Consider the following 15,825-nt stretch of genomic DNA (forward strand, 5'->3'; position numbering starts at 1 on the left):
ATTAAAGTCTACATAAGAATCACTAAAAGCTGCAACAACCAAAGCAGAGGCAGCAGCAGATAAATAAAAGTTGGATTTGGGAATCAGGAGATCATTCCAGTCAGAGGGAAAATCAAGCACAAGCCCCTACAGCAGAAAAAACAGATTTGAAAATAACAAATGTTAACTGACAAAAATATAGAGAAAGGGAAATTTCATGTTTTGCCGGCAGGAACATAAATTATTTCAAGCACACTAGATAGCAGTTTGTCAAAATTAAAGCTCAAAATGTACACACTCTATTCTCTAGTAATTCCACATGTTTTTTATAATATAAACCTATAGCACATGTGTGCAAGAAGGTGTGTTTAAGCGCATTCATGAAGCATTTCTTGTAATAATGAAAAACTGAAATAATGTCCATAAACAGGATAATGGAAAAACTAGAGATTTATTCATGGGAAGGAATAATATACAGCAGTTAAAAGCAATGAACTGGGTTTAAAAGTAGTAATAGAAACAAGGCTCAAAAACATTGTTTTTGTGTTTGATTTTTTTTTTTTTTATTTAGTGAAATGATAACAATAGTAGTGATACATTTATGAAGCACTTATTATGTACTAGGCATTGTTCTAAGTCACATAATAAGACCTGTCACTTAGACTCACACACAAAAATACTCTATGGGGAAAGTAATAGAAACATGTAATAACCATCAATTCATAGATGAGGGCACTGAGGCACAGACTGTATTGGAAGCTGCATAAGGTCACACAGCCAGTGAATGGGAAGAGCTAGGATGGTGTATGCAGCGTTTCATTTATGTAAAATATAAAAATAGACAGAATGAAAAATATGAGACAAAAGGAGAAAAATAAACCAATAACACTGGTTGTCTCAAATGAAGAAGGGAAAGAAATGGGATGAAATAAACCAAAACAGGCTTCAACTTTACCTGTACCTGACATACTAAGAGATATCCAAGTTCATCCTATTAATTCCCTTTTATCAACTCAATTTCCAATAACAACAAAACAGAATAGGATAATGGAAACCAAATCAAAAGGTATTATTAGCAAGGCAATTGAAAAGAGAGGGAATAAATCTGGTTAAAGGAAGCCATTTTAGCAAATTAGTAAGATTTCACCCTTATGTATGATGTACAGAACTATTTTAAAGTGATATAGCTAATTAACCAATAACTTAATTATTATCTCCCCAATTACACTATAAATCCTGTGAGTGGTCCTTGTTTTATGCTCCTTTTCATTCCCACAGCACACAAAAAAAAGCGCTTTACATAATCTAATAGGAGTAAGCACTTTACTGTGGGAGTTAAAACAAAAAGGTAAAGTCAGGAAACAAGAAAAGAAAAAAAAAAAAAACCTGATCACATACTTTTAAACATTACATAGACTGCTTTCTCACACATAGGAAAAGGGTTTAAAAAAATAAAGGATCTACTTCAAGAGGTATCCTCAAAGGCTGTCGACTCTGTCTCTCCTCTAAAACCAGGAAAAACATCTTAGACAAACTGCCACTGATTTTTAAGGAGGCATATTCCGTACCCTCAGGATGCTCAGTCTAGTTAGAAGAAATATAAGCTCATCAGGAAACATCAGCATAAAATATGTAGCCCTCACCTTTGCTAAGGAAGTTATTAGGTAAAGAATCTTGAAAAAAAAAAGTTACTATTAAATTAACTTAAAATATTGTATAGCCTGTTTTTAATACCACTTTAAAAAGTTGAAAATCGCTAACAGAACAGAACAGCTGAGAGAACAGCAGAAGCAAGGACCAAATTTTCAACTGAGTACTCTCCTCTGAGAAAGAAATACAAGTCTTAAGTTCAGCAATGGAAAACATTTGCAGATGGCAGGAATTACACTTACCAGTAAACATTTTAGTAACAGCTTTGCTCTGTTTTCGGGCAGAACAGAGAAGCAATAGCCACGGTGGAAAGAACTCGTGGTGACCAGCCAAAAGCTCTGCCACAGTCCCAGATAAGCTGGTGGACGTCTGTTCACCTTCAGTGATGTTACACCCTTCGTCCACAGAATCCACAAGTAGATAGAGGCTTTGCTGGGGTGGCTTCATTCCCAAAAGAGGGAGCAGGACGCACCTGTAAACCACATCCATATGAGCACTTGCAGTGTTATTGGCTATGATTTTAAGATTTATTATCCCAACACTAGAACTACAGGTTATAAATACTGTTTGAAGAAAGATAAAGTTTTAGAATAAAAATACTGTACAAGTTTCAATTCCTTACCTTAATATGAATACTGGTCCTAAATAGTTCACTTTTTCAAAAACAACATTTCGATGTTTGGCAGAGCTAATACAATATTGTAAAGTTTAAAAAAAAATAAAAAATAAAAAAAAAGAATACTTAAAAAAAAAAAACATTTTCCACAATAAAGTGTACGAGAGTGTGGGTGAATCAGTGATTCAGTATACTTCAGAAAGGCAGTAGGAACTGGAGAAAACAAGATTTCAATATTCCTTTTCTGATTTTTTATCAATAATAAAAGCTTGAAATGTTTATAACAAAGCTAAAATGTAAAGGAAAAAAAAACTGGGGATCACTTCCATAATATAAAAAAATATCACTTTCTTTATACAGGATTTTATCATCATGTCTTTCACAAATAGACTGCACTTGATCTAGTTTGTCACACACACAAATTTTATTTTAAAAGACTTTTCAAAGATAAACTGCAGTCTAGGTCCCATTTGCTGTATGGTCAGATTTCAATGTAAAGAATAAATTATTAGGTTTAATTCTACAGCAGAACACATCTCCTACTCAGACTGTTTATACTGAAGTTGAATGCAACTTTTTCATAACTAAAATAATACTCATTCATTTTCAACAAATATGTATGGGAGCATTCCATGTGCTCAGTGAAGTACTAAAAGATACAATGGTGAAGAGGACAAACTCCATCTAATTATGAACACCAGAAATTTACAGATGGTCCTTTCTACAACTCTCTTAATCTTTCAATTCCAGTAGCAACCAAGATCCAATTTATCACTAAGTCTTGTCAATATTTCTTTATAAAATATCTCAATCCCACCTTGGTCTGTATTATCACTGCATTCCAAAAGCTACTGTCCTGTCTTTCCCCTGGGAACCATAGCAACGTATGTCTTCACCCACTGCCTCCAGAGTTCCTACGGTGGCACAGTTAAAATTTTACAAGGTTGCTCCAGCCATACTAGCTTTCTTTTGCAGACCCCTTCTCCCTACTGTTTTTGAGATATATTTGTATATATCTTGTGACAGCTCTTCAATAAGAGAACTTCTTTCCTTTGCAGGCTAGTGTATCCAGTGTTTAGGTTTCTAAATCTCCTTATGACTCAAGAGTTATGGGCATGAACAAGTTCTTTGTGCTTTAACTTCTCTCCAGCCAATTAAGATGAGAAGCTGTGGGGATGTACATAAGGCAGCCTTTCTCCCCACAATCCCCTCCCCACAATCCTCAAATGTCTGATTCTCACATATAGCTCATGTGTGTGATTCATTCTTCCCTGCCCTCTTTATTCTTCCTTTCTGCTTAACTGGGTGCAGGGAAACTTCTAGCGTAAGTCTCCTGTCTCCAGTTCCAAATGAGAGCCTTTGTGTTTGTGATAATGTTCATGGTATGCATATAAAAATGTTCTGTCAGTTTTGTCTGCATCGCCATTTGACATTAACTTCTACGTTTATCTTGAGGTTGGGGTTTATAGGTCTCTGGTAGTTTTACTTTCTTGCTATTTGACTGTTTCCAAGGACTCACTCAGTCATGTTAAAACCAGAAGTCAATCTATGGCATTAAAAATGTTGAGCAGTTTTTCCTAGCCTGGCCCTCACCCCTAAACTCAAAGCTGCCATCTCCTTGTGGACGTCCTACAGGTATCTCAGATTTAATGTTTTAAAAAGTATTCTCTCTCAATTTCAAACAAGTTCCGCCCCACTCATCTCTCCATGTCAATTAGCGGTATCCCATTTCCCCCCTAGTTTCTTTAGTTAAAATCCTAGGACTCATTCCTGAGATCTCCCTTTGGTTCCAGCCACACTGCTCTCCTTTCACTTCTAACACCAAGCTTTCCTCCAGTCAGGGTCTATGTACTTGGTACTCCCTCTGCCTAGAAAGCTCCCCCAGGCAGAACTGCTCTTCCTTCAGGTTTCAACACAAAGTTTATTCCTGAAGATGCTTTCCCTGATCTCCTGCTGCTGCTGCTAAGTCGCTTCAGTCGTGTCCAACTCTATGCGACCCCGTAGACGGCAGCCCACCAGGCTCCCCTGTTCCTAGGATTCTCCAGGCAAGAACACTGGAGAGGGCTGCCATTGCCTTCTCCATTTCCCTGATCACCATATCTTAAATAGTACTGCCGTCGCCCTAACACCTGATCCTGTTTTGCGCGCACTGCTGATCGTATTCTCAAAGGAACTTACTGTATTACTTGTGTACTCGTTTCACTGTAAGGCTGGAGTGATGCTCCTCCACTTCCATGCAGAACCTGCCCCGGACAACGCCTCTCTTGTGCTGCCAGATGCCCAGCACTCAAAACCATTATTAGCACATCACAAACACTCAATAAAGTTTGCTTCATGAGTGAATGGCAATTAATAGGAAAACTGCTACTTCAAAACACTAGATAAAAATGTTACTAGACTCAGAATTCCCATCTTCAGTTTCCTTTCATTTATTTCAACAAAAGCACCATATGGGGATACCTACACCAAGAAGTGACACACAGATCCACTTTTTCTACCAGGTTCCGTTTCACCATTTCATAAAATGACAATCCCATCAAAGTATGTAGGCACAAAGCCCAGAGTACTTTAGGTAGTCTAAAACGGATTTTTCTCTGTTTGTGAATATATATGTATATACTTAAAATCTTCAAAATGAGATAATGTCATGGTACTAGTTTATCACATTCATCCAAAGAAACCATCTTTAAAAGCACCAGCAGGCTACAGGGTTTTTACTTTGTATATATATGAGATTAAATGTCCTATATTTCTTAGCTACATTATTAAAACTTAGAAAATATATATTACATTCTTAATATTGTTGAGTTTAATTTAAAGTCCTGACAGCTTTCCCATTTGCAATTCTATCTTGAGTGTAAGCACTGGCAGCCCCATGCTTCTGCAGCTGGCCTTCTCATTTCCAGGTCCAAAGGCAGCTGAAAGACTATCAGGGCAATTCTGAAATGAAGTTCACTCTTTTTTGTTTTCAATACAGTGAATTTACCTACTGCCCCTTTCTCAGGAAGCTAATTAACTTTTAAAAGCTGCTACATGCATTATAAGGAATATACTAATAGATACCACATGTACAATAATTTCTTAAGGCTTCACTGTTGAACATGGGGTTTCTTCTCCTTCTCTGGCTTGCTCTCTCAGATGTAGACAACTAGCTACACCTTCCAGTCTTACAATAAAAGTCTTTCTTTCACCCTTACAACAAAGTAAGCCTGACAAGCTGCAAGTTCAAGACTTTTCTTGAACCCATGAGAACTTAGGTCAGAGGGCAACCAACTAGCCTCACATCGAAGGTGACACAGAGGCATAGAAGACACACCTGCTTACCTAGGCAGATGCTCCTAGACACTGGAAAACAACCGGAATTAAAAATAGGCAAAACACCTGAACTGACACCTCACCAAAGCTATACAGGTGGCAAGTAAGCATATGAAAAGAAGTCCAGCATCATATGCCATTAAGGGATTGCAAATTAAAACAAAAAAGCACTGCTACATATATTTTAGAATGGCCAAAATCCAAACACTGACAACACCAAATACTGGCAAGGATGTGGAGCAACAGGAACTCTCATTCATTGCTGGTGGGAATGCAAAATGGTACAGCAAGTCTGGAAGACAGAGTGGTAGCTTCATAGAAAATGAAACATACTCTCATACAAACCAGCAATTGTGTCTCCTGATATTTACCCAAATGAACTGAAAATTTATGTCCATGTAAACCCCTGCACACAGATGTATATTACAGCTTTATTCCTAATTGCCAAAATTTGGAAGCAACCAAGGTATCCTTTGGTGAATGTTAATAATCTGTTAAGAAACATCGGTTAATAAACATCCAGACGATATCATCAGGAATATCATCAGCTCTGAAAAAGAAATGAGCTATCAGGCCATGATGAGGCAAAAAGATAGGACACTGAAAGATGAACTCCCCAGGTTGGTACGTGCTCAATATGCTAATGGAGATCAGTGGAGAAATAACTCTGGAAAGAATAAAGAGACAGAGCCAAAGCAAAAACACCAAGCAGTTGTGGATGTGACTGGTGATAGAAACAAGGTCAGATGCAGTAAAGAACAATATTGCATAGGAACCTGGAATGTTAGGTCCATTCAGTTCAGTTCAGTTCTTCAGTTGTATCCGACTCTTTGCGACCCCATGAATCGCAGCATGCCAGGCCTTCCTGTCCCTCATTAACTCCCAGAGTTCACTCAAACTCATGTGCATCGAGTCAGTGATGCCATCCAGTCATCTCTGTCATCCCCTTCTCCTCCTGCCCTCAATCCCTCCCAGCGTCAGGGTCTTTTCCAATGAATCAACTCTTCGCATGAGGTGGCCAAAGTATTGGAGTTTCAGCCTCAGCATCAGTCCTTCTAATGAACACCCAGGACTGGTCTCCTTTAGGATGGACTGGTTGGATCTCCTTGCAGTCCAAGGGACTTGCAAGTCTTCTCCAACACCACAGTTCAAAAGCATCAATTCTTCAGCGCTCAGCTTTTTTCACAGTCCAACTCTCACATCATACATGATCACTGAAAAAACCATAGCCTTGACTAGACGGACCTTTGTTGGCAAAATAATATCTCTGCTTTTCAATATGCTGTCTAGGTTGGTCATAACTTTCCTTCCAAGGAGTAAGCGTCTTTTAATTTCATGGCTGCAGTCACCATCTGCAGTGATTTTGGAGCCCAGAAAAATAAAGTCTGACACTGTTTCCACTGTCTCCCCATCTATTTCCCATGAAGTGATGGGACCAGATGCTATGATCTTAGTTTTCTGAATGTTGAGTTTTAAGCCAACTTTTTCACTCTCCTCTTTCACTTTCATCAAGAGGCTTTTGAGTTCCTCTTCAGTTTCTGCCATAGGGGTGGTGTCATCATGTTAGGCCCATGAATCAAGGCAAATTGGAAGTGGTCAGACAGGAGATGGCAAGAGTGATCATCAACATTTTAGGTATCAGCAACTAAAATGGACTGGAATGGGTATATTTAACTCAGATGACCATCCTATCTACTGCTGTGGGCAAGCATCCCTTAGAAAAAATGGAGTAGCCATCACAGTCAACAAAAGTGTCAGAAATGCAGTACTTGGAGGTAGTCTCAAAAATGACAGAATGATTTCTGTTCATTTCCAAGGCAAACCATTCAATATGACGGCAATCCAAGTCTATGCCCTGAACAGTAACACTGAAGCAGCAGAAGTTGAACGGTTTATAACTAACACCCCCAAAAGATGGCCTTTTCATTATAGGGGACTGGAATGCAAAAGTAAGAAGTCAAGAAACACCTGGAGTAACAGGCAATTTGACCTTGGAGCACAGAATGAAGCAGGGAAAAGGCTAAGAGAGTTTGGCCAAGAGAACGCACTGGTCATAGCAAACACCCTCTCTTCCAACAACACAAGAGAAGACTCTATACATGACATCACCAGATGGCCAACATCGAAATCATATTGATTATATTCTTTGCAGCCAAAGATGGAGAAGCTCTATACAGTCAGCAAAATCAAGATGGAGAGCTAACTGTGGCTCAGATCATAAACTCCTTATTGCAAAATTCAGACTTAAATTGAAAAAAGTAGACAAAACCACAATACCATTCAGGTATGACTTAAATCAAATCCCTTATCATTATACAGTAGAAGTGACAAATAGACTTACGGGACTACATCTGATAGACAGAGTGCCTGATGAACTGTGGATGCAGGTTTGTGACACTGTACAGGAGACAGGGATCAAGACCATCCTCAAGAAACAGAAATGTAAAAAATCAAAATGGCTGTCTGAGGAGGCCTTCCAAATATCTGTAAAAGGAAGGAAGTAAAAAGCAAAGGAGAAAAGGAAAGATATACCTATTTGAATGCAGAGTTCCAAAGAAGAGCAAGGAGACATAAGAAAGCCTTCCTCAGTGATCAATGCAAAGAAATAGAGGAAAACAATAGAATGGGAAAGACTAGAGATCTCTTCAAGAAAATTAGAGATACCTTGGGAACATTTCATGCAAAGATGAGCTCAATAAAGGACAGAAATGGTATGAACCTATCAGAAGCAGAAGATATTAAGGACAGGTGGCAAGAATATACAGAAGAACTGTACAAAAAAGATCTTCATGACCCAGATAATCACGATGGTGTGATCACTGACCTAGAGCCAGACATCCTGGAATGTGAAGTCAACTGGGCCTTAGAAAGCATCACTATGAACAAAGCTAGTGGAGGTGATGGAATTCCAGTTGAGCTATTCCAAATCCTGAAAGATGATGCTGTGAAAGTGCTGCACTCTATATGCCAGCAAATTTGGAAAACTCAGCAGTGGCCACAGGACTGGAAAAGGTCAGTTTTCATTCCAATCCCAAAGAAAGGCAATGCCAAAGAATGCTCAAACTACCGCACAATTGCACTCATCTCACACGCTAGTAAAGTAATGTTCAAAATTCTCCAAGCCAGGCTTCAGCAATATGTGAACCGTGAACTTCCAGATGTTCAAGTTGGTTTTAGAAAAGGCAGAGGAACCAGAGATCAAATTGCCAACATCTGCTTGATCATCGAAAAAGCAAGAGAGTTCCAGAAAAACATCTATTTCTGCTTTCTTGACTATGCCAAAGCCTTTGACTATGTGGATCACAATAAACTGTGGAAAGTTGTGAAAGAGATGGGAATACCAGACCACCTGACCTGCCTCTTGAGAAACCTGTATGCAGGTCAGAAAGCAACAATTACAACTGGACATGGAACAATAGACTGGTTCCAAATAGGAAAAGATGTACGTGTATTGTCCCCCTGCTTATTTAACTTATATTCAGAGTACATCATGAGAAATGCTAGGCCGGAATCAAGATTGCCAGGAGAAATAACAATAACCTCAGATATGCAGATGACACCACCCTTATGGCAGAAAGTGAAGAAGTAAAGAGCCTCTTGATGAATGTAAAAGAGAAGAATGAAAAAGTTGACTTAAAGCTCAACATTCAGAAAAGTAAGAACATGGCATCTGGTCCCATCACCTCATGGCAAATAGATGGGGAAACAGTGGAAACAGCGGCTGACTTTATTTTGGGGGCTCCAAAATCACTGCAGATGGTGAGTGCAACCTTGAAATTAAAAGACTCTTACTCCTTGGAAGGAAAGCTATGACCAACCTAGACAGCATATTAAAATGCAGAGACATTACTTTGCCAACAAAGGTCCGTCTAGTCAAGGCTATGGTTTTTCCAGTAGTCAAGTATGGATGTGAGAGTTGGACTATAAAGAAAGCTGAGGGCCGAAGAATTGATGTTTTGAACTGTGGTGTTGGAGAAGACTCTTGAGAATCCCTTGGACTGCAAGGAGATCCAACCAGTCCATCCTAAAGGAGATCAGTCCTGCGTGTTCATTGGAAGGACTGATGTTGAAGCTGAAACTCCAAACTTTGGTGACACGATGTGAAGAGCTGACTCATTTGAAAAGACCCTGATGCTGAGAAAGATTGAAGGCGGGAGGAGAAGGGGACAATAGAGGATGAGATGGTTGGATGGCATCACCGACTCAATGGACATGAGTCTGTGTGATTCCAGGAGTTGGTGATGGACAGTGAGGCCTGGCGTGCTGCGGTCCATGGGGTCACAAAGAGTTGGACACTACTGAGCAACTGAACTGAACTGAATCTTAAAATTTATTACCGAGTGAAAAAAGTCAATATGATTTCTGACTGTCAAACATTCTGGAAATGGCAAAACTGGAAAAAGTTGAAGGCTCACAGGTTGCCAGAGAACAGGGAGGCAGTGATGAGTAGGCAGGGCACAGAGGATTTTTAGAGCAGTAAAATATTGTGTAGTTTTACCATAGAAAACTATACAGTAATGGTATATACATGTCATTATACATTTCTTAAAACCAACTGGATATACAATACCAAGAGTGAACCCTAATGTCAACTGTGGACTTTGGATGATAATGATATGTCGATGCAGATTCATCAATTATAACAAACAGACCACTGTGAGGCAGGATGTTTATAATGGAGGAGACCTGTGTCTGTGAAGGTATGGGGATAAACAGAAACTCTCTGCACTTCCCACTTAAGAAGAAAGCAGTGAACCTAAAAATGCTCTAAAAAATGAAATTTACGAGTTAAAAAAAAACCAAAAATAGTATGGTATTTGCAGAATACCATAATGACACATTAAGTTAAAAACAGAACAGTGTAAATATAGGAAGCTAGTTTTCCAGTGTTGCAAAGATAATTCAATTGAGAAAGGAAAGTTTTTTCAACCTAAAAAATTATACACAATATTACTAAATTACTCATTTTGAATTCTGAAGTCTAAGATCGTACTACTAGGCTTCTCTCGTGATCCCCTGGTTAAGCATCCGCCTGCCAATGCAGGGGACACCAGTTCGATCCCTGGTCCGGGAAGATCCCACGTGCCACGAGGCAACTAGGCCTGTGCACCACAACTACTGAGCCCGTGCTCTAGAGCCCTCAAGCCACAAGTACTGAAGCCCACACACCCGGGAGCCTCTTGTCCACAACAGAAGCCACTACAAAGAGAAGCTGGAACACTGCAACCAAGAGTAGCCCCACTCGCTGCAACTAGAGAAAGCTCGCATGCAACAACGAAGACCCAACATAGCCAAATCTAAAAAAATAAAAATAAATAAAGTTTTAGTACCACCTGGTGAAATCTGTCATCAAAATATTATACATTTTAAGTTTACCTAGAAGGTTAATCCTATATGCCTAGCACCTTTCCAAAATCATCTGGAAGTACAATGCTGACATACCAGCCTGTCATTTTATTAATGAAATATTAAATTCTTTCAAAAGGCTATGCTTTAAAATAAATGTTTTAAAAGCATGTGAAGTAGAAAAACTAAATCACTAATAATTCTTAATATATCTTGCCTTAAGAAAACAGACCCACATTCTTTCTTTTCTTTTTCTCCAGTTTCATTAAGATATATACTTGACATACTACATTTTATAAGTTTAAGGACTATAACACATGTATGTACATACTGCAAAATGTTACCACAGTAAGATCAGTTAACACCCATTATCTCACAGTTATAATTTTTTTTCCCCTTGTGATGAGAACTTTAAAATCTATCCTCTTAGCGTCTTTCAAATATACATTATTGCTAACTGCAGTCACCATGCTGCATGTACACTCCCAGGACCTGTCTACCTTACAGGGGGAAGTTTGTATCTTCTGACCACTTTCATCCAATGCCCCCAACTCGTATTTCAATGAGTTTGGTTTTTAGATTCTGAATATAAGTGAAAACATACAATATTTGTCTTTCTGTATCTGAGTTATTTCATTCAGCATAATGTCCTCAGGATCCATTCATGTTGCCACAAATATGTTCTATGGCTGAATTATGTGTATGTGTGTGTATCACAATTTCTTTATCCATTCATCTAAATCGATGCACACTTAGGTTGTTCCCTATCTTCTTTTAGAAATGAAATTACCCTCCAATAAATTAAAGCATGTGAAAATGTGGAATAGGGTATAATTGATATCTCAAACCAGTTAGGGATCACATGTTATATATTCATTAAAAAATCTCACGAGTATAATTGATAATTAAAATCAGGTCAGGACTTTAGCCAAAATATAGGGTGAAATTTCTCTCTAAACATTGACCAGGATATTGTAGGGACTTCATGAACTGTTTCCCCATTAGCTAAAATACAGTAGGGAATTATGAAATATTAAAACAAAAAGAAAAAAGGAAAATACCAGAGTCAAAAATAAAATAAACATTTCAAAGTATCAGACACAGAAAAGAAGCAAAAATGCTGTGAGCCTAAATGAGCCTAAAACTTCAACCTGTCAAACAAGTCTGCAATGGCAGCCCGGAGATTAGATGGTGGAAGTAAAAACTGTGACAAGTTCTCCTGCCTCTAACTAATAGGACCCAGACTCACTGAAACTAGGGGCTGAAAGAGGGGCTCTCCCCATGAATAATGAAAGAAGGAAACAAAAAGCACAGACTACCGCCTAGGGCTATGGCTTTTAAGAAGCAGCAGGGAGGGCAAAAAATCAGCCTCCACGGAGACAGGAATTGAACCTAAAAAGATCATGGGTCAGTGACTAAATCTACAAAATCACTTGAACAGGCTTGGGGTAGGAGCTTCATATCTCAATTATTGACCATCATCCTAGACTGCACTGACGGTAGGGAGTGGTGGGGGCAATCAGCAATTAGAGCAGGGAGAACAGAGGTAGAAATGGTGATTCAAAAAGGAGAGTGAAAAAATTACACAATTCTTAGCACTTTGAAAGAAAGCAGCAAATGGAACAATCAGAATATGGGTTCATGTCCAAATGAAAGTAACTTATACAACTGCCAAAGAATTTAAAGAAAACCAATCTGTGATGTTCAGATAAATAAAAGATTATTTTATTTATTTTAAAAAGAAGTTACTTAACAAGCAAAGGCACATATCAAGTAAAACAGGAGAGAACCAGAGAAATTTTCCTCATAGGGACTTTCACTGCCAGATAAAATGCAGTAGGTGGCAGCAGCCCAAAATTCCCACTGTAACAGCTAGAAAATAATGTTATCCATTACAAAATTTACATTTTTAAAGACATGAGAAGGTTGTTGAAGCAAGAGAGCAAAATGAATTAGAACTCCAGAGGACAGGAATTCATCCAAAAGGAACAAAACAAAAAGAAACCACCTGCTGATTTCTTCTAAGGGGTCATTTACTGATTTGGGGCATGTAGTGATTTTAGGTATGGACGAAGAATCAGACTTGGGCCACCCTGAGGGACTCTGCCAAAGAAAGAACATCACCCCAACTCTTATAGAGATCAGACATTTCTCTTTTAGAGAGCAGAGTCAAATCTGAAGTGTCCCTAACAACAGGCTGTTTTCTCCAAGGTATCTCTGCTAAATTCTGGGTTGGGGAACTAGGATGATTGTGTCTAAAAGTCTCCCACAGTCTGTAGCTGAAGACAAAATTCTACCAAAGGGAGGGAATTTGCTTTAAACACAAAACCCACCTTCTTCAAGACGTTTGTTAGAATTTGAAGGTATAAAGGGCAGGAAGTCAAAAAACTAAATGGATACTTCTTGGGGAAGAAGTGAATTATCAACAGTCCTTTTGGAGCTCTCAATCAAAAGCTCAGAAGGTCCACACCAAAATGACAGAAATAAACTAGCTGTCTCAGTAAGACTTCAAAGGAGCCTCAGCCCAGCTCAAGCTCTATTTACAGCAGCCCCTCACTCTCTGTCCAAATGAGAAAAAAGCAAGCCTTCTCTGATGAAAGATACTGTCTGGAACTCTACAGCATTTGACACACTATCTGACATACAATCAAAAATTATCAGACAGAAAAAGGGCAGAAATATGTGATTGGGAATTCAGAGGAAAAAGAAACAATAAATACAGATTCAAATAGATACTATTGCTAGCATAGACTAAACTAACCATAATTAAAATATTAAAGAAAACAGATTAGGAAAAAAGTGGATAAAAGATGAAGAATTTCAACCAAAAAAACTCAGAATCTATAAAAACAAAGAACTAAAATTCCACTTTAGAACTAAAAAATTGTATGTATTTGATGTCAGAAATTCTTTCGGTAAATTCACCACCATCCTGATAACAATGGAAGATGAAATTAACAAATTCAAAATAAAGGCCAAAAGAAAATACCCAAACCTGAGAAAAGAAGGCTAGAACAGAATAGTGTGGAAAATACATGAGGAATGCATTTAGTACAACTTACACACAATTGTGGTCTGCAAAGAAAAAGAATCAGCTCGAAGTAAATAGATGAGACTTTTCTAAAACTAATGAAAAAAATCAATCCACAGATTTAGGAAACTCAGTAAATCCAAAAACAGAAAAACTATCAAGAAACCACACTTACGCAAGACAAAGTCTAACTACTAAAAAACAAAGAAAAAAATCACAAATACAGAAAATCTTAAAAGGAAACAAAAAAAAGAGAGAAGGCATTATCAAAGAAGCAAAAACAAGTCTTCAAGAAACTTTTCAACAGAAATGAAGATGTATAAGACATATGGCCACAGGACTGGAAAAGGTCAGTTTTCATTCTGATCCCAAAGAAAGGCAATGCCAAAGAATGATCAAACTACCGCACAATTGCACTCATCTCACATGCTAGTAAAGTAATGCTCAAAATTCTCCAAGCCAGGCTTCAGCAATATGTGAACCGTGAACTTCCTGATGTTCAAGCTGCTTTTAGAAAAGGCAGAGGAACCAGAGATCAAATTGCCAACATCCGCTGGATCATGGAAAAAGCAAGAGAATTCCAGAAAAACATCTATTTCTGCTTTATTGACTATGCCAAAGCCTTTGACTGTGTGGATCACAATAAACTGTGGAAAGTTGTGAAAGAAATGGGAATACCAGACCACCTGACCTGCCTCTTGAGAAACCTGTATGCAGGTCAGGAAGCAACAGTTAGAACTGGACGTGGAACAACAGACTGGTTCCAAATAGGAAAAGGAGTACGTCAAGGCTGTATATTGACACCCTGCTTATTTAACTTATATGCAGAGTACATCATGAGAAATGCTGGACTGGAAGAAACACAAGCTGGAATCAAGATTACTGGGAGAAATATCAATAACCTCAGATATGCAGATGACACCACCCTTATGGCAGAAAGTGAAGAGGAACTCAAAAGCCTCTTGATGAAAGTGAAAGGGGAGAGTGAAAAAGTTGGCTTCAAGCTCAACATTCAGAAAACGAAGATCATGGCACCCGGTCCCATCACTTCATGGGAAATAGATGGGGAAACAGTGGAATCAGTGTCAGACTTTATTTTTCTGGGCTCCAAAATCACTGCAGATGGTGACTGCAGCCATGAAATTAAAAGACGCTTACTCCTTGGAAGGAAAGTTTTGACCAACCTAGACAACATATTCAAAAGTAGAGGCATTACTTTGCCAACAAAGGTTCGTCTAGTCAAGGCTATGGTTTTTCCTGTGGTCATGTATGGATGTGAGAGTTGGACTGTGAAGAAGGCTGAGTGCTGAAGAATTGATGCTTTTGAACTGTGGTGTTGGAGAAGACTCTTGAGAGTCCCTTGGACTGCAAGGAGATCTAACCAGTCCATTCTGAAGGAGATCAGCCCTGGGATTTCTTTGGAAGGAATGATGCTAAAGCTGAAACTCCAGTACTTTGGCCACCTCATGCGAAGAGTTGACTCATTGGAAAAGCCTCTGATGCTGGGAGGGATTGGGGGCAGGAGGAGAAGGGGATGACAGAGGGTGAGATGGCTGGATGGCATCACTGACTCGATGGACGTGAGTCTGAGTGAACTCTAGGAGTTGGTGATGGACAGGGAGGCCTGGCGTGCTTCGATTCATGGGGTCGCAAAGAGTCAGACACGACTGAGCGAGTGAACTGACTGAACTGAACTGAAAGGTATCTTTAAAATGCTGAAGGAAATACGTGCACGTGCACACACACACACACACACACACACAACACACACACCTTCTAAACCTCTAACTCTGTACCAATTGGAAATATACTTCTAAAGTGAAAGTCATTAGAGAATAACAATTAATGAGTGGACTGCACAAGACTGCTTTGTGACAATGTCAATATA

The 15,825-nt window shown here is 38.8% G+C and overlaps 1 protein-coding gene across 4 annotated transcripts in view; it reads right to left on the reverse strand.

Annotated features, from left to right (window-relative positions):
* The window catches only part of ANKRD50 (ankyrin repeat domain 50), a 40,823-nt gene that overhangs the window by 9,391 nt on the left and 15,607 nt on the right, over positions 1–15,825 (reverse strand). For all 4 annotated transcript variants that reach the window (XM_006078932.4, XM_044930408.2, XM_006078931.4 and 1 more), the window contains one exon: positions 1,872–2,101. In XM_006078932.4, coding sequence (XP_006078994.4) covers positions 1,872–2,101 — 230 coding nt within the window. The remainder of the gene's footprint in view (positions 1–1,871; positions 2,102–15,825) is intronic.

Source organism: Bubalus bubalis, chromosome 17 (genome assembly GCF_019923935.1).
Source record: "Bubalus bubalis isolate 160015118507 breed Murrah chromosome 17, NDDB_SH_1, whole genome shotgun sequence".
In the NCBI taxonomy this organism is placed as follows: domain Eukaryota; kingdom Metazoa; phylum Chordata; class Mammalia; order Artiodactyla; family Bovidae; genus Bubalus; species Bubalus bubalis.